Source organism: Impatiens glandulifera, chromosome 4, assembly GCF_907164915.1.
Source record: "Impatiens glandulifera chromosome 4, dImpGla2.1, whole genome shotgun sequence".
Lineage (NCBI taxonomy): Eukaryota > Viridiplantae > Streptophyta > Magnoliopsida > Ericales > Balsaminaceae > Impatiens > Impatiens glandulifera.
In genome coordinates, this window is record NC_061865.1 from 60,046,894 (window position 1) to 60,073,268 (window position 26,375).

Here is a 26,375-nt window from a genome sequence, read left to right on the forward strand (position 1 = left end):
GTATATGTTACTCTTTTTTTTCCTTTAATGTGTACTCTATTAAATTTGTATTCAGCTCAACCATTTTTCAGAAAAAATGAAAGGGATAACAAACAAGCACACTAAATTTTATATTTCTATATATGTTATTCATAAATTTTAATCAAAAAATTGCAAATTACAATGCATATGATTTTGTAGGTTTCACTCTTGTATGTATCAAGAGGCTCAAATATATCCTTTTTTTAACTATATTTCTTATGTATATTTTATATACACGTCCATTACATAACTTAGCTAAACTATTTATTAAACTTAAATGAATAACTAACCAATAAAGTTACATATTTAATTTATTTTAATTTTAACATTAAAATATTATGTATCTATTGTTTTAAAAATTACATTTCTAACAATTATACCAGAACACTTGAATTCAGAAAAATAAAAAATAATACTATTAACAAGGTTTGGTCGATAAATCACTATATTTGTTAACATATTATTTATACAACTAAAATATATTATTTTTTAAAAAAGTAATACAAACTTATTATATTTACTTAATTAAACATAAAATGAACTAAAAAGATAAATATACAATATTTTTCCGTTTAGGAACTGAAGAATTAAAAATAATGGCCACAATGACTGAATTGTAATAAGAGGCCGGACTAAAGAGTTTTAGCACAATGGGTCTCAAATTGGATCATCAAACATTGGGCTGCCCAATATAAATTTTTTATTTTATTTTTTAAAATCATCATGATTATTTTTAAATAATATACTTAATAGTTTTTTTTATGATTTATTTAGCAATCGGAAAAAAGCAGTATGAAATTAGAAGTTGGCTCTATAAATTAAACTTTATAAATAGAAATAGGAGAAAAAGAGAAAAAGAAAGAATAAACTAAGGATAAAGGAAAAAAAACTACATTTAGGACATTTAGGACATATGTAGGTTAAGGTTTGTGGGCTCTAAACCAATTAAAAAAATAAAAATAATATATATATATATATATATATATATATATATATATATATATATATATATATATATATATATATATATTACTGTTGAGGTAATTTTTGGACCGTGAATTTGGTTAGATTGAGTCGATGAGTCATTATCTCGATTATTTTTTTAATAGACTATTTGTTTTGAAAGGAACAATATGAGGTTCAGTGACCGCGATCAACCAATATGTTTACTCAACAACATTATTATTATGTCAACAAAAGAGATCTATTTTAGAAAATTGGTGCAGATGGTCGGTGAACTCATTGATTTTATTGAGTACTTATGATTTTAATAATATTATGTTTGATATTATGTTTGTTCGTTGGTGAACATTGTTGGTTTATGTTTTCATTATAACTTTCAAATATTTAATCACGTTTGTTTTGAATGGGTTTGGTGACAAAGTAACACTCGTGTTTTTATTATTTTGTCGTTATGTTTAAACGACTATCGTTTATATCATATTTAATTAAAACTTTGTTTTAAATAATATTTTTTTTAGTATAGAAATGTAACATGATCCTAATTTTCTATTTTTTTATTATTTAATTTATTATTTATTTATTTAATTCTTAAGAAAAATATAAAATATACCTTTATGGTTAAGTCAAAGTTCTTATGATAATAAAAGAAAATAATTTAAAAAATAAGAAGGAAATCCCATCATTGGAAATTCCAATGGATACAAGCTTACAAATGGAATAATTAATAAATTGGAGATTACAAGAAGATTTAGTGATAAAAACTATGTTGTTGTTGGAAATGGTGATTGGAGATATATCCTATGTTGTATCATCCCTTTAAGACGATTTTCCACTTCACATCTAAATTCTCTCCCTCTCTCTCAATATTCATTGGAATCCCTCGTATACTATCTTAACTGGTCTCTATTAGTCATCGAGAACATTAATTAATGATAATATCAATGATTTCTTACCATTATAAAATTGGACTTTTCATTATGTCAAACCTTTACCAAAAATTGCTACATGAAATATTGTGGCAAAATAAAATAAGACAAAGAAAAATATGGATAGAATTAATTTAATTCTCAACTTTCTTCGATCCTTACTTTCAAGGATACAACAATTCATTCTATTATTTTGGCGTATAATCTTTCCACAACCACAACTACCTACGCCACAACTTCCAGTTCAACGAGATATGGAATTAATTGAAATACCAGTTGCGGTAGAATTACCTAGGCAGGTCAATGGACTAGATAATTGGCCTTTGCCACTTATAGGAGTTTGTTTTGGTTCTGCAATCGATATAGCACTTCAACAAGTGCAAAACCGTAACGATCTGAAGTGGGTATTCCACGTTCTTTTATTTTTTATGTTGTTGTCTTGTGCATCGTTCTTTGTGGCCATGTACATATCTCCAAGATTCCCCGAGGCTGCGAAAACCATGGGACATGTCGGAGTTATGTTTGTTGCCATGGCTTTCGTCTTGGCTATTACGATGACATTCCCTTGCTTTCTTCAACTCACTTCTTGGGCTATCTTTGTTTTGGCATTGTGTTGCATTATTGGACACCAATAAATGTGCAAATTCTTTTTAAATAAAGAGAATTGCAATCAAATCCCCACCCTATCTAATAAGTAATATATGAATAAGATCTCTACAACTTTATTTGTAACAAATAATGATATTTGTATTGTGTAATTTAATGGGTTCGTAGTTTCATTTTCTTGGGCCAAAAAAAATGAGACTTTGATCCATCAACTCGTGTGGACTTTATTATTAATGTTTAGCTATAAATTGGGCTGCGCAATTCACAGTGGACTCTATTCTTGACCAACGGGCTTGGATTTTAAATTGATCTTACCCACCTCCATAATAAGAAAAGAATATCATTTTAAATTTCAACTAATTATATATTATTATTTTTTCTCTTTTATATATTTTTTAAAAGAGATCATGGATGTTAGAAACATATTTTGAAAAATAAATAACATGCAATAAATCAATTTTGTTGGATTATTGGTGGTTGAGATGTTTGAATAGAAACTGCGAACTCAGTTAAATTGAGTTAATAAATACATTTTTTTAATATAATTTAACTATAAGTGAATCGTAATACCTTTAGTAATCGTGGTCGATCAATACATTTACTCAACAAAGCTATTATTATTACGATAACTAAGTATTTTAAAAATTCGGTGAAGAAGATCGGTGAATTCATCAATCTTAAATATCTCTTAAATCGCTAACTCTCAATTTTATATTTTTTTATTCAGTGATCATTTTTATTAGGTTTTCACTTTTGTTCTACAAATAATTAATTCACATGTATTTAGTAAAACTTTAGAGATTTGTGTTATAAATGTATTTAGTGAAACTTTAGAGATTTGTGTTCTTATAATGCTTAAACCGCCCTAACTTATATTATATCGATATTATAGAAATAAATAAATATATATATATATATTATATAAATATATTAAAATGAGATACAATTTTATTTAATTAATTAATATTTAAATTAATTATCAATATTAATCCCATGCAATAGACTTATACATAATAATAAAATAATTTTTTTACTCAAAATAACAAATTAAAGAGTTTAAATTGTTATTTAGATACAAAGATTATAATATTTTTTTAGTTGAGAACACTCAATTTTGTTTTTTCTTTAGAGTGCCACTAATTCCGCAAACAAGGGGAACATTTTGAGCTCGAACCCCAAAGACGCTATGGACCTGGGGTATCTATTTTCTTTTTGCTGCTAGGCCAGGAGGATAAAAAACAAATATTTTTTTTTATAGAATCATATTTGAGTAATAAAACATTGTTGAAGTATAACTATTATTAAACTTTATTATTATTAAACTTTATTAAGTCCCAAATCAATTTATAAATATCTCAAACAATAAGCTAAATACAATAAAATTAACAAATTAACTAATACAAAAGTTTCTTAATAAAGACAATAACTTTTAACCAACCCTATAAATTTCTTAGAATAGTCGTAAAAAGTCATAATAACAATAATAAAGCATGCATATAGATTAATCACTATAGGGGAATATCATAACAATATAATTTTTTATTTTTTTTTGCACAAGAACCCAAACTCATAACTAACCTCTTGCTCAATAACAATCAATGAAAGTGCAAATAATATTATGATATTTTATAACTAAGGAGTACATTAAATTAAACATGATAATGAAATACAACTAATTAATTAAACCCATCAAACAACAAACACTTCATATTAAACCCAAAAACATATATTCTCAATCAACCCAATCCCAAAAAGTTTTAATTTTTTTTTAAGACATTCCATTTTACTATATTTTCTTTTAATTAATTTAAAATTCAAATGTCAACCATTAAACCTTCTTCTTCATCATCATCTTCTTTTTCATCATCTCCTCCTTACCATTCCTCTTATTATGATCATCATCAGTTACCTTCTTCTTTTTCTTCTTACCCGAACCTACTTCTTGTTGGCTCGGACGTGATGATGCATCCGAAGCCATGGAATCATCATCATCATCATCACTGATCTTATGATCTTCTCTCTTGTTTACATCTCCATTGTCGGCGGTGAGATCATCATCGTACTCGTTGACGTCACCACTATCTTGATCATCAACAATATCGCCGCCATGATTACCTTCATCATCTTCATCATCGTCATTGAGATACATGGTCCAACCAGATTCACTACTTAGACATTCTTCCAAAATCTCAGAGCAATTTTCAGAACAAGCCATGGAAATATATTATTGATCTCAATGAAGAAGGAAGAAGATGAAGATAATGATATTGAAGAGAGGGAGAGGGAGAGAGAGATAGAAAGAAACAGCTGGAATCTGTTAAATCAAGAAAGGGAGAAAGAAAGAAAGAACTGGAGAAATGAATTAAATGGGTCTAGTCTAACCCTAGCCTAGAAACATGCCCTAAAAACCTACATTCCGACTGTCTTTATTTATTATTTCTGACATTGATGTAAATTAAGATTAGACTGCTCAATATATACTATTAATATTTCCTGCATTCAATTTGCAGATGAGAAAACATTTATTTGTTTCTTTGATGTTATAAAATAAAAATAAAAATTGAACAATTATAAGTTGTTGTATGAGTTCTGGCAGGACAGATCTGAGATTATTAGCTGGATGGTGGTGTTGGTGGTTATTCATGACTGCTCTTCTTATCTTTCTCTGAATTCAGCCATTAATGTTTGGAGCTTTCAATGCATATCAACAATCTGAATAACTATTCTTGATGAATGATAATCATGATGAGTACTATTATAAGGGTTTTAATTTGTTTCTTTATCAAAATTTGGACAAGGAAACTAATTGCATTTTTACACTTTTTAAATAAAATCAAAACAAATTAATTAGTGGAACTCTAAATTTTGGTGTATATATTAATTGTAGTTATTACAAGTTTATAAAAATAAAAAATGTATAATGAAGGACTCATTGTTGTTTCATTCATAGTCAAACTATTTTTATAAATAAATTATATCATCCTTGTTTGATTGAGTTTATTATAAAAAATTCAATCACAATTACTTTCCTAATCAAAATATTAAATACCTTCAATTTTTATATTATTAAATTTTTCTATAAAAAAATTACAAGTTTATAATCATAAATTCTAAAGGTTTGTTTTTAGAGCTTTGTTGGAAGGATATTGCTTGATAAAAAGTGATTTTTTTTGTTAGAATGAATTACTACAATATTATTTAATATTTAAAATTAAAATTTAATCAAAATAAAGAAAAAGAATATTTTTATATTTTATTTAATAAATTGTTTTAAAAAATTCTAACAGAAAACAAAAACCATTAATCAAATGAGCTCCCAGGGTAGATTTAGGATTATTTGAATTTATCCAATTATTTTTTTATTATATATTAATGTTTTTTCATAAAATAATTAATTTTTTACAATCTCATTCCAAACTAAGCCTAAAATAAATGAATCCAATTTTTAATTGGTCCCAATTACTCCATAATGAGATTAGGGCATACCTATCATGGATCCTAGGTGTGCATGTTTCTTCTTTTTGTTTCTTTCTAATTATGCTTCAAACTCAAGTTTTGGTTGTTAGCTTATATTTACTATTTACAAGTCAATTATTTATGAATTTTGGAAGTTATACTAATTTGTGAACAAATAATGCATGTAAAAGTAGAGAAATATAAAAATCCAAACAAACCTTCAATGATACACTTATAAACTAAAAATATTTTAATATTAAAGAAATATATTGATATATATATATATATATATACTATGAAAAGTATTTCCCACAACCATCCACAATAGAAATAATTTATTTTGAATAATCTCTATAGCCAGTTCACAAGTCACATAACATAAAATATCATAATTTAAAGATTACAATATGAAGCACTACTCTAACTAAAATCCCAACCCTATAATCAATAAAGGCTGCTATTTTTTCTCACAGGGTTTAATTTAACCATAAACAAAACAAAAATTGAATAAAACCAAAATGTCACAATAATAATAATAATATAGATGTTGCAAATTACCGGAACATAATACTGATAACCATGATATAGATTCTGTATTCAGCCCGAGAATTTAGCGATCAGCTTGTCGACGTGAATGATGATATCATCTATCCGTGGACGAACAGTTGGTTGGGGCTGGAGCATCCATGTCACAAACTGATGAAAGGCTTCGGGATATGGAGGGTTAGGTCCGGTTGGCCATTTCACTTGAGCATTCACTATAGCCAATTGCAAACTGCCTCCAGATTCCCCGAGAGCGTATTCGAATGGAGATGCACCGTACCTGTAAAAATGATCATATTTAGTTTTCGGGTTTTGAATATTAAAGAAAACAAATCTATATTGGTTTGGGGTATGTTACATGATTGCAAATAAGGTGCATCCTAGTGACCAGATATCTGTCCTTTCGTCAATATCTGCGTGGCTTGGGCAATCCCACAATTCAGGAGCTCGAAAAGGTGCTGAACAATGTTCAGAAGCCCATTCCTACATAAACCAAAATATAAACTTCAAGTTAGACAATGGAATTATAAGGTTGTTTTTTCATTAAGGAAGAGGCAAGATCTAGATCAAGTTCATCGAAACACCAAGAGAAATTTTGTTGAATCTGCCCATCTTTTGTGTCAATGGGCTAAACACAACCAGGTTATCGGTGACATCACTACAACTGATATCCCATAGTGTTCTCGAATTGAATAAATACTTTTTCAATAGCATACAAAAAGGCAAGAAAGCAACAGCTTGAGTCACAAACAAGACATAAGTTGTCATGAATTAATCAAAAGAAGAAGATAGAAAAGAACAAAACAAATAGCGCTCTGAAAATGACTCATTGCTCCAAATCAAGATTCTCATAATACCTCGGGTCAACATGAAGCTATAGTTTCTTTGCAAAAGAAGATCCACAATCTTGTTTTGACTTTGCTCATTTTATATTATTGGCCTTGCAGTTGACTCCATAGTTTGGAGTCTCCATTTTCCTCAACAAGCTTAGATTTGCTCGTATTGTAGTAGGAGGATAGTTGTTGGCCAATGCTTGGGCCCTGTTCGGATTCGGGTTATTTAAACCTTGCTCATTTGGGGTTACGAGAAAGTGGATTATTTGAGTAAAAACTTAAAGGAGTTAATAATATATAATGAAAACATAATTTTATAAAGAAAATAAATATAGGGTATTTTGGTTTATGATTTGAGAGAGTATGGATGAAAATATGGTGAGTTATTCAAGGATTATTCCAATAACCCAATCCGAACAAGGCTTGACGTATGATGGCATTCTTAATGTGGGTTCAAACCATACAAGGGTCGATACAAATTCATTGAAAATTTGATTATTTGTGCCATCCAGATAAAAAAAATCACGAATGCATATGGCAACACAGCAAAGGAACCCTAATGGAATACTGGCTGATCCAAAATGCTAGTGAGCTTTCTACTTCCCAATTGCATATTTTCTTCAATGGCGCATTTGAAGAGAAGGTGCGCATTCGATTCCTCGTAGTTATGGCCAAAACAACATTAGCTCGCCAAATTCATTCCTTTTAGCTTCATGGAGGACCGTCCAAATGAAGAAAAAATGTGTGATGGGATCATACCGTGCCAGATTCGTTTCCATAATCTCCAGTAATAGTTCTTCACCGAGAGCTCCCACAAGGGAATTTATAATGATAATAAAAGATAGGAAAGCTTATCACTCGATCTTCTTTATCATAGTCATAGCCAATTTCTCATCCACAGTTTCCTCTTTTATGACTATGATAATATCCTAAAATATGATCAAAGATAGAAGGAGGCTCATTCTCCAACATGATTTCTATGTTAGAATCTGAACACGTTTGGTTCAATTATGGCCCCATTTGAAAACACCGTTTTTTTCTCTATATTTGGATTCCTTTTCAAATAAAGAGGTGTTTGAAAACAAAATTTAGTCTTCCTTTCAAGTACATAAACGTTTAGAAACTAATTTAGTGAGAAATATTCAAAATAGTACTTTTGTTTTTGTATCTGGAAACAGATCCAGATACATAAACAAAACAATAAGTATTTTCAATGGGCCAATAGTCCATTCACCTTTGTGTTAATCCAGGGTCTCTCATAAAGAAATTTATCATGCGGTCCATATTGAGAACCGTTTTTATTAATAGAGAGTAGATGGGGAAAGTAACTGAAAATGATGATAAAAAGATAGAACTAACAAATCAACAAAAGTTCAGGTGGATGAACAACCAGCCTAACACCCTGTGATGTAGACACAATAAAAACTACTGCACAATTAGCACACTGGAATCTATTTCTTTTTTTTATTAAATCCTAAAATGTGAGGAAAGATAATATCCCGCTGAAAAGATAATGTGAGGGTAACCAAAATATGTTAGACGAAGATGAATTTTTATATTTTTTTATTGTCGTTAGTTTGAATGTTTGGAAATGAGTTGTGTTTCCAATTTCTTTACTTTGTTGTGTAAAGACTCTTGGGTTTAATTTGTTTTAATAAAATGGTTGCCATTTTCTAAAATAAAAAAATAAATAAATGTTAAAATGAAATGTAGATGAATCACCTGCAATTGCAATGCCTCTGAACGAGAGCGTATTTCTCGCCTGGCAGGTCTTGCGCTTCCAAAATCCATCATAATAGCCAAAGGTGGCTGGCCTTTTAAATGTGTTAGAAGCACATTACCAGGCTTGACATCATTATGTGCATATGGAGGAACCAAATTATGCATATGTTTGAGTCCTGCACAAAGCTGCATCATACAAGTTTGTAAGATAAAGCCTATAATGTAAACTAATATTTTGTCAAAATCACAATCTCATCGTAAAATCACAAAAGTTAAAATTGAAATATTTTCTGGATCATAATTAGATTATGTTTTAGATCATGATCTAGATTATTGTGTGATTTTTTTTTGCTTCAAATGGTATTGAGATTTTTTCTGGATCACAATGATATTACTTTTTAGATCATTGTAATTTTTGGAAAACAGTAGATTCTTGTTGGTGATGATCAACATGAAAAAACTTGATACCAAAACAACCTAATATGTTTAAGTTAAGACAGTAAAAGAATACCGCTATGGTTCATTTGGAAAATTTAAAACTACAGACTCTACAGTACACTCTGTTTCCACATTCAACAGTTGATAAACATTTAAGAATCTATCACAAGATGAAAGAAAGGATAATAGTACAGTACAACAATATTTTGTAACCGACCTAGACCTCGAAGGGCCTGACTTAAGCTCGTTAGTTGAAGAATATAATTAGTTATATGTTGCTAGCTTACTATTATAAATAGAGGAAGTAGATAGGGTATTTTCTATCAGATTAAGTATGGTGAAAGGCAAAACTATTTCTCCCTCAAGCTTAGACTATTCCTTTCTTATCTCATCCCATCTCTTATATGAACCCTACTTTCTCATCTCTTCTTGTATAAATCCTAGAGATTTGTTACATATTTCACAATCAGTTTTTGTGTGACTGAATATCAACATTATCAGAGAACAACATTTCATGGTATATGTAAGCAAATTAAAACTAACAATTCTTCTAACATCCAGGAATCATTTCATACCTGTCTAAATATATGAAGAACATCTGTGGGAGAAAAAAATTGCTTCTTAGCTTTCATAGCATTGGTGTTGTCCAACAATGTTCCATCTAAGTGAACTGGAAACAACAAGTAAGCTTCATTTTTCCATGCTCCTTCTTGGGTAGGCTGCAGAATCAAATAAAAATAGCAACACATAAATCAAATAGCAATCTTCTATGCAAATAGACAATCAATTGTTGTTTTTTTTTGAAAAATGTCAACTTTTCATTAAAAAAACGCAAGATGCGTTTACAGAATTACAGATGGAAGGGTAAATCCTCAACTCCCATATAAAACACTTCAGACTCCCCTACACCACTGGACAACAGACTAAAGAAAATAGACAATCAATAGTAGTTGCAATTATGCACCTTAAACTCTAGAGAAGGATATAATGATCATCAAAGTAAGGAGTACTTTTTCACTGTAATCACTTTAATACAAATGAGAGAACAATGTCTCAAATTACTCAACTTGCTTCCACTAACATAAATTTTACATTCTGCCTCTACTAAGAACATGGTAATTCAGCAATGACTAATACAAATTTATCATACAGATGATATGCAAGCATTCAGAAACTTATTTCAGGACATTTAATCTAGCAGTAATTCTCTTAATTTTGCAAGGAGAGAACACCAAAAACATTAGCAAAAGAAGCTGTATTGCGTATCATCAATTCTTTTTCATCTCAAAACCATTTTCTTAATCTCCAAAGGAAAATATCAAGTCACTAGAATCTGAAAATTTTGTATGATTATCATCCTTAAAATATGTCAATTATAAATATGTGATCAGGAATGCAAAATCAACATCCTTCCTAGTAGAAGTTTAAAATGCTAATAATTTAGCACAAAGTGGTGAAGTAATAGCACAAGGTTTCATACTTCCTATTAGGAAATTAGATAATAATTACCTTAACTCCGATGATAGCGTGATCAAGAAGTGGAAGCAGATTAGGATGGTTAAAGAGAGACGAAACACGTATTTCTTCTCTAACCAGATCTAACTGCTCATTGTTCTGGATAAGAACTTTCTTCATCGCATATGTTCCATCATCTAGTGCATCACACAAATCGAAGTAAGATTTAAGAAAATCAACACTATCATCTATCAAAAACAAATTCAGCTCAGACAACAATCATTCTGATCTATCCGTATAATGCGGATCAGCTACACAACATAATAGATTGAGATCAATTTGGGATCACAGGTTAAACAAGTAAGTAAAAGGAGAGGATCGAACCAGAGACATGAGAGGAGCCTTTGAATTTCTTGGAGATTCCACCGTCGGAAGCTGTAGCTGATTCGTTTCGTACCTCCTTGACGAGATAAACATAAGCGAATCCACCTTCTCCAAGCTGCCTGACGACTCTGAATCGATTTTCATTGATCCAGACATCTCCGCCACTGTTGGCGGCATCGTAGAGTGAATTCAGGCCCGAAAACGAGCATCCCATGTTAGTATTCTCAACTCTTCTCTACACTGAAAATCTGAAGAAAGAGAAGAAAGAGAAGAGAGATACTAAACTCAAAATGTCAATGGAGGTCTGCCTTCCTACAACTAACCATTTCCCTTCACCGATCCAATGTTTCCCTTTTACTTTATTTTTTCTTTTTTTTATTAACACTAAGATATTAGTTAGAGAAAATATATGCCAGCTCAAAAATATTAAAAAAAAAAAAAATTATTTTTTATTTTCTTTTTCTTTTCTTCAAATAGATTCGATTCTTAATAAAAATAATATATATATATATTTCAATAAGTTAACTTATTAAATTAAAAAATATATATATTATTAATTAATATTTTAACTTATTAAATTAAAAAAATAAATTATTAAAAGAATTAAAATAATAAGATATTTTTATTTAAAATATTAAAAAAAATAATTCTAAAGTAGAATTAAAAATTGTATAAATACAATGCACTAGTTTAAATTATATATATATATATATATATATTTTTTTTTTTAATTCTATTAATATTAAAAATAATAAAAATACAACTTCAATTATTTCATTATACCAAACACATACGATCTCATAAATAATTTATGAAATCCGTTATTATGTTTGATCGGTTATATTTGTTCAGTTTCAACAATATAACAAAATTTTGTTACATTTGTAGGTTAATAATTATTTAATTTCTTAATTCACATATATTTATTTAGTTTCATCTACTAGTAATTAGTGACGTGATTTTAAAAAAATCTGTTTCTGATTGTGTTTCGCTATGGCAAAGTCAGGCGACGGCGGCGCCGATAAACACATCATCGTCTTCTCTTATCCAGCGCCGGGACACATCTCACCTCACATAAATTTCTCCCGCCTGTTAATCTCCCGCGGCTTAAAAGTCACGGTTATTCTCACGCCCTCTTACCGCCAAATGCTCGACCCTTCCGATTCCATCAATCTCCTTGTCTTACCCGTCAACGATTCTCCGGTCACCGCCGATTTCCCCTTCTTCACTAAGATGCGCGGTCTTCGCGAGCTTCATAACCCAATCGTCGATTGGTTCAAAGTTCAGAAATCTCCGCCAATCGCCATTGTTTCCGACGCCTTCCTTGGCTGGACACATCACTTGGCCGACCAGCTCTCTATCCCTCGTCTCGCTTTCTACACCTCCGGCGTGTCCGATAGCCTTGTTTCTTACCTTCTCTGGCGAGATATGCCGGAAAAAGACACTTCACCGGAGGATGATTTGTTGGTCTCTTTTCCAACTGCTCCTAATTGCCCAAAGTACCATTGGTGGCAGATTGGTCATTTGTATAAGGATTACAAGGAAGGAGATCCAGATTGCGAAGCCTTTAGAGATGGAATGCTGAATAATCTACTTGCTTGGGGGATAATCTTTAACTCGTTTACCGAATTGGAAGGGGTGTATATCGATCATGTGAAGAAATTGGCTGGCCACGATCGAGTTTGGGCGGTTGGGCCATTGTTATCGCCTGACCATGGACTAAGACTAAGGCTCGGTGAAGACCTATCGGCTTGGCTGGATGATAAGCCGGAGAATTCTGTTGTCTACATATGCTTTGGCAGCCATTTTATGCTGACAAAAGAACAAATGGAAGATCTCGCAGGTGCGCTCTGTTGGAGCGAGGTGCATTTTATTTGGGTGGTCAACGATAGGATCAAAGGGCAGGAGGAAATCGGGTATGGCGAGATCCCAGTTGGTTTGGAAGATACAGTAGGAAGCAAAGGATTCGTAATCAGGTAAGGAAACTAAGGTTTCATTATTTTGTTTATGGTTATAACAGTTATGGTGGTTAGGGGATGGGCACCGCAAGTGGCGATTTTGAGGCATAGAGCGGTGGGGACGTTTCTGACTCATTGCGGGTGGAACTCGGTTATGGAAGGGCTTATGGAAGGAGTGGTGATGCTAACATGGCCAATAGATGGTGACCAATTTACAAATGCTAAATTGTTGGTGGACCAGTTGGGTGTAGCAGTTCAAGCCTGTGAAGGGGGGATTCGGTGCAGGCCTGACTTGACTAAGTTGGTTCCATTACTATTCGAATCTGTCACCAAGAACCAACCAGAAAGGGCTAGGGTTAGGGAGATGCAGGCAGCTGCTAAGCGGGTGGCGAAAGGATCTAGTGGTAGCCTGGATCAACTAGTTAACCAAATCAAAGAGTTTAATATCTGAAATGTCATTTGGTTCCAAATTGTAACAAGCCACAAAGAGTTAAAATTTACAATTCAGAAATAATGACAGGTTCAAAAGCTTACTACATATTATTCTTTTGCACATGAGCTACATAGTCTTCAAGCTGTTCCACTGTTACATTCGAAAGCTCTACAACAAGAAAAACCAAATGATTGAAGAAATTGATGTCAATTGACATGAAAAACACTAATTTACTATATCATTAAAATTTCTTACCACGATTGAATCTGGAAAAATAATCCGACATTTGTTCATGATCTCCAGTATGCTCTTCTGGCCTTTTTCGCTTCATTTGTTGCATTCTCTCACGAAGTTCGGCAGCAACTTTAGTCAACTCTGTGTATGTAAGATGAGCAATTCAAACATGGTAATATCTGAAAGAGCCCATCCTTCTATTTTATATATCTACTAAATGAAAAAAATGTAGTTAAGTAGAAAAGAATTATGCATAAAGGATAAAAGATTTTATGTTTGATTTCTAAGAACGCCCTAAATTAAGATGAGGGTTGTTCCTACTAAGAACTACGGGTAATCACAGATCAGATTGAGTCAGTTTTCTTTATAAATTTAAATTCAACCGTACTAACTCTATATCCAAACCTTATACCAGACGGATTGGACCTAACATATATTAGGTCGTTTGATAATTGTTTGAATATTCGTCCATATACATCAAATAACATCAAATAAAGATGGAAAAACAAAGTGGGTATATCTGTAAAAAAAAAAATCCTTACATTGTAATATTAGTTAATATATTTCGATAGCAAATCGGATTGGTTTAGTTATTTGAATATACCTATATCCGACCATAATCAAGTGTTTTATTATATCAAAACCCATATACACCCCCATATCCGGGAAATCAAATATTTTTCGGTTCGAATTGAGGTGGTTAATGGTTGGGCAGTTCGAAAACAGTTCGAGTGTTCACCACTAGTACACTACTTAAGAACATCCTAAGTTGAAGTCCACCAGGACCACGACTGTTTGGATCCTAAAACTACTAGACAAATTAAAAGAAAAAGGGTAATTTGGTAATTTAATTGTTTATTCAAATAGCTTCATGGGAGAATAATAGTGTTGAATTATTTGAAAATTAGTACTTAATCTAAAACAAAGGTCAAACTCAGAGCTGAACCCATTATATTTATACTATAATGCATAAAATTGGAAGTTCGTATCAGTAAAACATATACTTTTTTATCTTTTCTTTCAAAAGTTACTATAACAATGATAAAGTTCATTTAGTTACCTTGGAACATGACTCTTGATTCCTCGGACAATTGTAATGCTTCTTTGACAGGTTCAGCACAATGCTTTATTGAAGAAGACTGTCTTTCTAGTTCTTGAAGCTCTCTATTCAAGGAATCACTTTCTTTTCCAGCCTAGAATAAATACTCAATGAATTTGAATATACATATAGGTTTGAATGATTAACTACTAGAAAAAAAGAGAATCCTTGTTATACCTCAACAAGCCTATGTCTTAAAGAATCCAACTTAGCATCTTGTTCACCGTCATTTGAGATATAGGAATCTAGATCAGCTATACGAGCTGATTCATCATTCTGAAAAGTCATGAACCACTTGTTGGTTATGAATATGCATAATTAAAGCAATGTCAGCAAAAACAAATGTTTTCAGAGATCTTTTAAGTACTAAATCATTAGTAATGTATTAGCTGCAACTTCATAAAAAACAGAATAAATGTGGATTACAGTTGCAATTAAGATAAGAGAAAGATGATGAGGATCAGAGGCAACTAATCGAAAAGAATGACTCCCTCTTATTTATTCGAGAAGCATGACCTTTGAGGGGTTTGGCAAGTAGGTCCTATTTGTGGATAATTTTCAGATTTTCAGAAAGGGATTTTGATAATAACTCTCTCTTGATTACCACAGTTGTAATTATTCGAATTGGAGATATTTGAGTCAAAATTGAGGTACATAAGAGGATCATCCTAACATTGAGGGTTTTAGTTCAACTGCTGATATTTGTTTATTGAAACCAGGGTTTATGACCCCCACTTCAATCATGTAGTGACTCTTAGGCATGATCAAATATTGTGCATATCTTAGAGATGACTAAAACAGCAGATTATATTTTGACAACATTGAAGAGAGTTGACAACACAAAAAAGAAGTACAACATTTTACTGAACAAAAAGGTAAAATAATCCTAAGAATGACCTCATTGTTCTAAACACTATACTCTAGATGGATGATAACCTTCAACGTGAAGTGTGTAGGATCATTGCCTCCTGATTTTGGTTTGAATTCTGATATACCTTGAACTAGAATTAGGTATAATCTTGAATAGAAAAGTATAATTGACACAAGGATAAAATAATTATATTAAGACGAGGAGTGAAGAATTAATGGAGAGAGATAGAACCCTAACAGTTAGCGTGAATAGAACGGGGATGAGGAAAACTCATAATTGAACTAATCATTTTGTAACTACAATATAACTTCTACTTATCTATTTATACTATTAGCCATAACCCTTTCCCCTTATAACAGATTCAGACTTGATTTTTCTTTCGACAATCTGATTCTAATATTGCTTATTTTTCTTTCTCTTGATTTAGGAAATTAGTGTCAGATCTCCTATACTTTCCATTGATTATCATCGTATCTTATTGGAAGTGATATGCTTTATATGAAAGAAAAAATATAGTTAGTTGATGCATATCCATGAAAACTAATTGAGGTCAAGCAAATCCATGAAATGGAACATAAAACTCCATATGTAAATTTGAATATATAAGTAAGCATAGAAGACTTACTGCTTCTGGCAATGAAAATCCTTCAGGAACAGCAAAACAGTGCTTCAAACTGTACAACTTCCAGAGGTCTAAACGCTTATCCAAGGGCGACTGAATGAGGCGTCGAACACTTAAAACGCCCTAAATCAAAAACAAGTACACGTTCTTAACAATCCGAAACATTCAATTACCTGACTGACATACAACAATATTCTACACACTTTTCTCAGATCTTCAGCCCTATCGGTGCTCTCGACCTGCAACATATCCGAAGCCTGTCTACCGAAATAAAAGACGAGATAAGTAATGAATCAAAGAGATAACACACATGGAATAGAGATAGATATAGATAGAGGAATTACTGATGAAAGAAGTCGAAAGCACCGTCAAACAATTCATCGATGGTGTTCAAAACCTCGTTGAAGAAAAGTTGGGGATTTAGGTTAAGCGAATCGAAGATTGCTTCGCTTTCACTGTCTTCCATGTTCAATCCGCCGATCTGTAGAGAGAGAATGAGAGGAGAAGAGTGAGGAGAATGGATGGATCTTCGTCTTGCAATTCAGGAAATTCGAAATTATTTTCCCGCCAAAATGACTTTAGGGCAGGGATTGATGTAACAGATATATATATATTATTGGCTAGTTTTAAATACTTATGTAATATTCAGCTTATTAATATATTTAATTTATTTATAAAAATTATTGTATCAATTTATTAATTAAGAAAAAAAAATAGAAAGAAAAGTAAATTTTATTTTATTTTTTATAGATACTATTTAATTTTTTTTCTTATATTAATTTTAAGAATAATTTACTTTTACTAGGTTACAATTTTAATTTTAGAATTATAATATTTAACAATTAATATAATTACTTTATTATATCAGTTTAGTTTTAAAAATGTAAATTCTAAAGAATTATGGGGTAATAATACTATGTTACTGATAAATTTAACTAAATTTTAAATATCTATATATATTATTTTGTTTGAATGGACTTGTTATACAACTTTTTTTTTTTTTTTTTTTAAATAGTTAAATTGATTCAAGTAATACAAAATGAAAAATTTCACTTCAAATATGAATAATTCTTATTTTTTGGTTGAAATTTGATCCGTCTTAATAAGTAGTTTAAACCAATCATCGTCTAAAATTTTAATTAAGTTGTGTTTTTTAAATTTGGATTAGAGCTTATTTTGAGTAATAAACTCATTTCGTTTTCAAGTCAAACTACATTCAATCTCATTCTCAATTTTTTTTTATCATTAGGGGGATAACCATCATTTTGGTACAAGTATTGTCTATACGGTCGATTCAAACATATTACGAATTTTATATTACGATATTATAATTATATCTCTAAGGGGATAAATCATTTTGGTACAAGTATCGTATAGACAGTCGATTCAAACATATTACGAGTTTTGTATAACGATATCATATTTATATTCCGTAATCTCCATCATATATATAGGAGACAAATGAATAACAACCTCATCGTCGCTTTAATATACAACCAAAGACGGATCCAAAAATCCGAGTTGGGGTGGACTTAAAAAAATGGATGAATTTAAAAAAATATATTAATAAAACGAGTGGATAAACGTAAGTTTTTCCACATTTTTTTATAAATCAGAGAATAAAATATTAATTAAATTATTATTTTTTAAGAAATTAGTGAGTTATGTCACATTCCTACTTTAGAAAATTTATTATTATTATTATTATTATTTCTGGGAGGGCTCGAGCCCTAACATGGATTCACCCATGTCTGCAACATCGTTGTCTGAATATTGCAGATGCGTCATCATTTGAGACTGAAGTTAAAGACATCTCATAACGATATTGAAAACTTTGTCTATAGTAAGATTTAGAAAAAAAAAAAAAAAAAAAAAATATACCACATATAAGATGAATTTGTACATATTTTCAACCGAAATTAAAGGTTTTATAACAATTTAAATAATTTTAGATATTCATAATTGTAAATTTAAACAAACAAATGTATAAAGAGCAATTTGAAACAAAATAAAAATAAGTGAACGAGACGGGACGAGGAAGCAGAAATCAACAAACCTGATCGATTTGAACCAACTAACAAATCTACCCTTTACGCTTACGTAAACATTCATTAATATCTCAGTTTTCAAGCTAAATCTCTTTTCATATAAAATACAACCATCCTTAAATACTATCTCAATCAATTTTTGACACTAAAATGATTTAGTTTATTTTGAAGAAATTATTAGCATAATATTTTGCAATTTCAAATCAGAAAGTATATAGCCAACATTGTACCGTTCGTAATCAACGTTCTAAACTGATTTAGTGTAAGTTTTCGGACTTGAAGTTAGATAATTGATAAACTGATTAATGAATTTTGATTAACATAAATAGGGGGGAGATTAGATTAAATTTGGGCTCAATCTTTTATTTTGTTATTCCCTAATATTTAGGAATATTTCAAAAATCATATTTTCAAACTTATTAATTAATTAAAATTTTGTTATTTCTATCATTTTATCAAGTTAGCATGCATAAACAAAATATTTTTCTTACATAAATAATTTAACATCTCTAGTAAAAATGATCGTTTAAATTTCTTTCTAATTTCTTTATAATATTTGATTCTCATGGCAGATATCATATTATCCAATTAAAAGGTAAATTTATATATTTTACTAAAATAAAGTAAAAAATAAATATTGAAGAATAATTAAATAATAAATATTTTTAAAATATTAATATCAAAATAAAACAAATATTTATCTATATAAACTTATAGATGTTGAATAACATTATATATATATATATAATTAATGATGATTAATTTTCAAAAAAATTGGATTTTCGAGTCGAGAACTGTGGTTAATTTGGATATATATATGAGAGTAATTGATACTTGAGTCGGATTGTGGGTTTCCCGTCCATTAACTTAAAACGGTTAAATATAAAATAAAAAATGTTAGAATTTACAACCTAACAAAACAAGTACAACCCTTTAACCAAAAACTTTATATTTTCAATTTTCCACCAAATATTATGAACGCATAACATTTTAACAATAGCTTAACTTTTTAACTAACTAATATACATATATATATATATATATAATTATAATGATGCTTAATTTCCGGATTGTCGGGTCGAGAGTTGTGGTTAATTTGGATATATATGTGAGAGTAAATGGATACTTGGGTCGGATTATGGGTTAATCCGCTCATAAACTTAAAACGGTTAAATATAAAATTAAAAATGTTATATATGTTTTGAACTTTTAACCTAACAAAACAAATACAACACTTTAACCAACTAGGTTAATAAAAAATTATATTTTAATTTAACACCAAATTTGATTAACGCGAGACATTTTAACAATATAAGTTCAACTTTTTAACTAACTAATATATATATATATATATATATATATAATGATGCTTAATTTTTAAAGTTTCCGGATTGTCGGGTCGATAGCATAGTTAATTTGGATATATATATATATATATATGAGAAAGTAAATGGATACTTGAGTCAGATTGTTAATTGACCCGCCCATAAACTTAAAACGGTTAAATATAAAATTAAAAATGTTATAGGTATGTTTTGAACTTGCAACTTAACAAAAACAAGTACAACCATTTAACCAACTAGACTAATAAGACTTTATATTTTAAATTGCACACCAAATTTGATGAACGCAGAATATTTTAAGAATACATATGTTCAATTTTTTAACTAACTAATATTTATATATATATATATATATATATATATATATATATATATATATATATATATATATATATATATATATAAATAATGATGCTTAATTTTCAAAGTGTCTAGATTGTCGGGTCGAGAGTTGTGGTTAATTTGGATATATATGTGAGAGTAAATGGATACTTGAGTCGGATTGTGAGTTGACTCGCCCATAAACTTAAAACGGTTAAATATAAAATTAAAAATATTATATGTATGTTTCGAACTTTTAACCTAACAAAACAAGTATAACAACTCTTTAACTAACTAGACTAATAAAAATTTATATTTTAAATTCAATACCAAATTTGATAAACGCAGAATATTTTAACAATATAAGTTATAACTAACTAATAGTACTAATAATATAATAAACCAAGAAGTAAATAAAGTTCATAATAATAATAATAATAATAATAATAATTCTATTGTTGAAAAAAATATATTTGTGTGTTAATTTTTTTTTAGAGGAGTGATAGAGTAAGGGAATTTAGTGAGGGAATTTGGTGAGGGAATGACGTGGCATCACCTTCATTGGTTGAAAAAGGTAAAAGTGGGAGGAAAGAGAGAAAAAAGAGAAATTATTTGATTTTTTCAGCGAATAAGATTATGCCACGTCATTCCCTCACCTAATCATTTCTCTTTTTTTATTGTATTTTTGGTTTAAAAAAGAAAAAAAAAGAAAATCAAACATGGCATAACCACAAAAATGGTATCCATCGTGTAATGCCGAAATGGCAACCAAACAGTGCTCAGAAAAATGGGAATGACGCGGCTACTCATTTATACGCTACTCTTGAATGCATCATGTGTAAGAAGGTTCTATTTCAAAATTTCAAATAATCTATAACCTAGCTAAACTACTTAATTATTTGGGCACTCTCAACTCAATCGGCCACCACAAACATCACGATACACTAAACGAGGTGCATGAATATTAGCCAAATTTTTCAAAATGACTAATTAAAGAATTGAGAATCGAGATCAAGAATTGCCTATATTGAGATCAAGAATGTATATTAATGTATGTATAGAAAAGAACGTTGCAAACTAATATCTAACAAAAGAGACTCCTCAACCCTTAGTACCAACCTGTTAATCTTATCCGCAGACGCTGAAAGCTCTTTCCATAATTTTCGTCTACGAGTTATGTAAGTACTTCGGGAGATATTCTTTTGCTGTCGTGCTCTCGGTAACTGATATTCGAGTTCATACTTGATTCTTCCGTAATCGTCACGAGCAGAATTAAGTAATGCTTGCAATGAGTCAAAGCGTACTCTATCGCGTTCTGACAATGAATTCCTATTGTGATCGCCCCCTGAAGAAGACATTGCTGGGAAGTTCGCTAAGCAAATCTTTACTTCTTGATTTGATTGATAGGGGAAGATAAGTATAAGATAATGATTTAATTTTGTTTAAATAGCTAGAGAAGGAGTTGTTCCATCATTACTAAAAAAAATTTCTTAATTGTTATTTGAGTATTTAATTTGATTGGTTTAATTCAATAAATCTTAAACTTTGAAGACTTTTTTAAAATAATAAATTTTAACCTCACTTCATATATATATATATATTTAGAATGTAATATGTCATTATGAATTTATTTAAAAAATAAATATAAAATTTATCTTTATTCAAAATTTCTCAAATCTTTCCTTAGTAACTCAAATCAAGTTAAAAAATAATACTTAATTTTTTTAAAAAAAAATATATATTTAAACACATTCATTATTAATTGTATGCATTATATAAATTTGTATTTTTCATTCGTCCGCTAGTTTTGTATATGAATGAATAAACAAATGTAAGCATTAATTGATTGGCATAAGAAGTAGACATTTACAATAAGGTAGGTAATGATTACACTCTGTTTTTCTGTTTTTTAATTATTTGAATTTCCGCATCTCTAATGTTTCTCGTAACATGCGTTTTGTTTCTGAGACTTCCAACATTAGGTTGTTTTGATATAACTAAGTTGTAAGTGATCTGATAATACTTAGGATTTTAGATGATCCTGAAGCATGTGTTATTTTTATTGATTCTCATATGTGTGATAATAATATTTCTTGTTTTTCAATTTGCATTTCTACTTTACTTCTTTTGGTTCTTTTAGAAATTAAATAACTCTGGAGAATCATTTTTAATCGGCTAAGATAATAAAACTTATAGCCATCTCGGTTCTGTTGTTGAGTGGCTATAGTAATAAATTACTATGGCTAAAAAAGGGAGAATTTGATGAAATAGCCCTCGTAAGAGATATAATTCCAAAATAGGCCCACGGTTGATAAAGTTGACAAAAATGGCCTTTTTGTCCTGTGAAAAGTCTGTAATACCCTCGCGCGCCTGTTTTACCGCTCAATTACGAGAAATGTATTTCTCGCATTTGGTATATCTGAGTATATATTGAGATTCAAACATTTGTAAAATATATGAAAATGGCTAGGGTTACGAATCAATCTACAATAAACTACGAAAGAACAATCTCCAATGGAGGACGCGATCGCGATGCATTCATCTCTGGATATCAGATTAACACACATACATGACGATGACTCAAGACAAGAACGCCTTATGATCGGAGGCTCCACTTTCCCCCGTCACCGTCGAACGCAATGTTCGCTCCGACCTCGACACCACACTTCCAAAGCCTTGTATGTATTCTCTAGCTAGATCTTGTTGTTTCAAATTATTAGATCTTTGAGATTGGGTCTTTTTTCATCAAATATGCAGACTTGGCTAGAGGGTCGACTGCTCCTGATATGGACCATCCACAAGGAACAATAGGGCACCTTCAATATGGCATGAGTGTCCTCCAGCAACATGCTTCCTTCTTTGATCAAGATGACAATGGAATAGTCATCTTTCGGCGCCAGGGCTTGCGTTGTCTAACAAGGCTTGCTTGATGCTTGATGCTTAATGCTTAATGTTTAATGCTTGAGGTTTGACATGTGCACCTTATACCAATGGGCCGTGACATTCTCCCCCACCTAAGTCATGGCCGTCCTCGGTACGACCCTTGACCGGTGCATGGTGACCTTCTTATTTAAATAAATAGAAGAGTGATGTTTTAAAAGTCATAATCAATATTTCTCTAAACTAAGGAGCGATACTTAGATTGAACATTTCGCTAAACAGAAGAGCGATGTTTTAAAAATCATAATTAAGTATTCGCTAAACTGATGAGCGATACTAATTAGATTGAACATTCTACTAAACAGAAGAGCAATGTTATTAAAAATTGTAATCAGGTATTTCTCTAAACTGAGGAGCGATACTTAAATCGATAATTATCACTAAGTATAATTGTGATTAGAATAATCATTAAGATTTTTCGCTCAATGAGTAGAGCAACACAAACATTATCATTAAGTAGAGTTGTGATTAAAATGATTATTAATATTTATTGATCAACAAGAAGAGTAATATGAACACAATCAGCAAACTAAGTCAAGATGTATACTCACGTACAATCCAAAGGCTAGGCGAGGTGTGTAGTGATATAGTTGAACTAAAGTGTCGATCAATGTGATCGATAGACCGAAACGATGTATATTCCAAACCAATATCAACACAATTAGTAATTAAGTCAAGATGGGTACTCACATACAATCCAAAGACTATGTGAGGTGTGTAGAAATATAGTCGAAACAACTAGGTTCGATCTATACGATTGATAAACCAGGAGCGATGTATATCCTAAACAAATGTGAATCGTCAACAAGTGGATGATCAACCGACTTTGAAAATGAAGAGTAATTACACGGCCTCTCGAGAGACTCGTCAGGTTTGTTCGCTTTTCATTCAAGGAATCTAAAATAAACTATAAATTGGTATTTTCAAAACGTAGTGCATATGTTCAAACTTGGACATGCATTTTCCAAAACAAGTATTTCTATAAAATTTGTTAAAGAGGGCATTCTGTAAACACTTATTTTTATAGTTTACTTTTAATATATCCTAGCATATACAAATTTTCAAATTCATTTACGGGCTTATTGCACGATTTATTTCAAAATACAAATATTTTTAGAACAATTAAGTAGTAATTTGTAAGTTATTGTACTTTGAATATTCAAAGATTTATTTAATTAATTACTTTGGATATTTATAAAAAAATATAAAATATATATATATTAAAGTTATTTTAATTTTTTTTAAAGAAATATTTTTATATATATTTTTGTTATTTTGGTTTTGATTTTAAATGATTAGATTAGTTTTTTAATTAGTTTAGTTATTTGTTTTTATTTAATTAGATTAGTGTAAATTAATTTAATTTAATTTAGTTAAATAAAAAAATTGACATAAGACTAAGTCTCTCCCCATTCAATGGAATAAATATGATTATTTCATTTTTAAAAGGAATAATAATTTATTTTTTCTTTTAATTATTTTGTTTTTCTTTTTTATCATTTTATTTTTAATAAAAATTTGTGGAAAACTGTTGAAAACAAAATAGAGAGAAGATTCAACCGTGCATTAATTGAAGAAGTCAGACTTGATATTTTTAATTAAAAAATAAAATAACCAATACTAAATAAAATAACCTTAAGTATTACATCATTTTTTAATAAAATGTTTTAATAATGATTAAATTCCAATTTATTTTATGTATGACCAAGTATTTAATAAAGTGGAAATGTTTTATTTAAAATATTTTGATATATTTTTAAAATGAAAATTAATTTCACCCCTTAAATTGTGCTAAATAGATTTTGAGCCTAAAGTTTGGCTTGTGAATTCCCTATAAATACATTCATTAAAACCTTATACACAACTTTTCACCTCATAAGCTCTGCCAAGTTCTCGACTCTTAACAATTCTTTTAGGAAAAACAAAAGAGCAACTCATTGTAAGTCCTTGCACACCTTTCTTTTTAATTTTAATTTTTCTTTTTACATTCACTGCATGATTGTTTTTATTTAAATTCATTGTTTTGATAGGTATTTAAGATTTTAATTTTTGTTAATGGTACATAATGTAACATACTTATTTTTTTTATAAAAAAAACAGAAAGTACAAAAAAAAATCTTTAAAAAAAATAGAAAAAATATGCATGCTTTAAATTATGTATCATTTGATTTTCTTTTTTATTACTTTGTGTATGATTTTTTTTTCATTGCCCCCTTTTAATGCAACAATCTCATTTTCAAACTTTAATTATTTTCAAACCTTAAAATTAGTTCCCTTAACATTTTCAAAATATTTTTTTTTAAAGAGAATCTTTCAAGCTCGTCAATCAAAAAATATTTTTGAAAATCCATTACACAATTAAATAAATTCAACCCTTCTTTGGATTTAATTTGGATAAAATAAATATAATATTTTAACCTCAAATTATTTTTGAATTTTTAATTCATTTTCCAAATTAGGGTTTAATTATCCTAATAATTATCTCTAATTTGATCTTTAATCTCTTTTAGGTTATTTTGAATTTGATAATTCAAAATATAATTTTAATATTATTATAAATTAATAATATTATTTATAAATTAGGTACTTCAAATTTTCATGACCAAATATTTAATAAAGCTTAAATCTCATTGGATGTCATTCGATATCATTTAATAAAGCTTAAATCCCATTTGATATTACTTGAGATCAAAATATGTTTTTAAAAATTGACCACACAATTAAATAATTTCAACCACTAGTTTAATTTGGGTTTAATTTAGGTAAAATAAATATAATATTTTTAATTTTTAATTATTTTTTTAGTTGGAGTTTAATTATCACAATATTATGTCTTGTATGTCAAATGTTCATGTTTACAATTTTGTTATTAATTATTTAAAAATTAATTTTATTTATCTTTACAACTAATATGAAAATATACTTTTTCAAATTTAAATTCTCTTATATTTGTGAATTCTATCCAATCTATAAATACAAAACCTATCTAATCTTTTTCATATTTTATTAATCCAATTTCAAGCGCGCGGATAATGTCGATACTAGAGAGCCAAGATGACTTGATCATGGATAACAATAATACTAGCAGTGACGAAAGTAGTAGTAGCAGTGACGAAAGTAGTACTAGTACTATTGATGATACCAGTAGCAGTGACGAAG

General features: G+C 29.6%; 4 protein-coding genes across 4 annotated transcripts; 1 reads left to right on the top strand and 3 right to left on the bottom strand.

The window, feature by feature from the left end:
* Positions 1–4,161: 4,161 nt before the first annotated feature.
* On the bottom strand, positions 4,162–4,964 carry LOC124933498 (protein SOB FIVE-LIKE 1-like). The gene has a single exon (XM_047473909.1). It carries the CDS (start codon positions 4,729–4,731, stop codon positions 4,345–4,347), a length of 387 nt encoding a protein of 128 aa, XP_047329865.1. The 5' UTR covers positions 4,732–4,964; the 3' UTR covers positions 4,162–4,344.
* Positions 4,965–6,275: 1,311 nt separating this feature from the next.
* LOC124936621 (serine/threonine-protein kinase 16-like) lies at positions 6,276–11,678 on the bottom strand. Its single transcript, XM_047477134.1, has 6 exons — positions 11,348–11,678; positions 11,018–11,160; positions 10,084–10,227; positions 9,071–9,256; positions 6,874–6,998; positions 6,276–6,795 (listed from the first exon to the last, which is right to left on the bottom strand). The coding sequence occupies exons 1-6, from the start codon at positions 11,559–11,561 to the stop codon at positions 6,570–6,572; spliced, it is 1,038 nt and encodes a 345-aa protein (XP_047333090.1). The 5' UTR covers positions 11,562–11,678; the 3' UTR covers positions 6,276–6,569.
* Positions 11,679–12,283: 605 nt separating this feature from the next.
* LOC124936586 (UDP-glycosyltransferase 89B2-like) lies at positions 12,284–13,948 on the top strand. The gene is made up of 2 exons (XM_047477098.1): positions 12,284–13,323; positions 13,381–13,948. The coding sequence occupies exons 1-2, from the start codon at positions 12,341–12,343 to the stop codon at positions 13,754–13,756; spliced, it is 1,359 nt and encodes a 452-aa protein (XP_047333054.1). The 5' UTR covers positions 12,284–12,340; the 3' UTR covers positions 13,757–13,948.
* On the bottom strand, positions 13,781–17,138 carry LOC124936587 (protein MIS12 homolog). Its single transcript, XM_047477099.1, has 7 exons — positions 16,909–17,138; positions 16,768–16,825; positions 16,568–16,687; positions 15,249–15,347; positions 15,033–15,165; positions 13,994–14,113; positions 13,781–13,906 (listed from the first exon to the last, which is right to left on the bottom strand). Exons 1-7 carry the CDS (start codon positions 17,028–17,030, stop codon positions 13,839–13,841), a joined length of 720 nt encoding a protein of 239 aa, XP_047333055.1. The 5' UTR covers positions 17,031–17,138; the 3' UTR covers positions 13,781–13,838.
* Positions 17,139–26,375: the final 9,237 nt, after the last annotated feature.

What these genes read in the sequence shown, in the direction of transcription:
- LOC124936587 (XM_047477099.1), bottom strand. Translation starts at nt 17,030, where the DNA reads ATGGAAGACAGTGAAAGCGAAGCAATCTTCGATTCGCTTAACCTAAAT. An exon ending in TAAGACATAGGCTTGTTGAG is followed by an intron (nt 15,166 to 15,248) that starts GTATAACAAGGA and finishes TATTTATTCTAG; the next exon opens with GCTGGAAAAGAAAGTGATTC. An exon ending in TTTTTCCAGATTCAATCGTG is followed by an intron (nt 13,907 to 13,993) that starts GTAAGAAATTTT and finishes TTCTTGTTGTAG; the next exon opens with AGCTTTCGAATGTAACAGTG.
- LOC124933498 (XM_047473909.1), bottom strand. Translation starts at nt 4,731, where the DNA reads ATGGCTTGTTCTGAAAATTGCTCTGAGATTTTGGAAGAATGTCTAAGT.
- LOC124936621 (XM_047477134.1), bottom strand. Translation starts at nt 11,561, where the DNA reads ATGGGATGCTCGTTTTCGGGCCTGAATTCACTCTACGATGCCGCCAAC. An exon ending in AGGCTCCTCTCATGTCTCTG is followed by an intron (nt 11,161 to 11,347) that starts GTTCGATCCTCT and finishes GTGATGCACTAG; the next exon opens with ATGATGGAACATATGCGATG. An exon ending in TTCTTCATATATTTAGACAG is followed by an intron (nt 9,257 to 10,083) that starts GTATGAAATGAT and finishes TGTATGATGCAG; the next exon opens with CTTTGTGCAGGACTCAAACA.
- LOC124936586 (XM_047477098.1), top strand. Translation starts at nt 12,341, where the DNA reads ATGGCAAAGTCAGGCGACGGCGGCGCCGATAAACACATCATCGTCTTC. An exon ending in AGCAAAGGATTCGTAATCAG is followed by an intron (nt 13,324 to 13,380) that starts GTAAGGAAACTA and finishes TATGGTGGTTAG; the next exon opens with GGGATGGGCACCGCAAGTGG.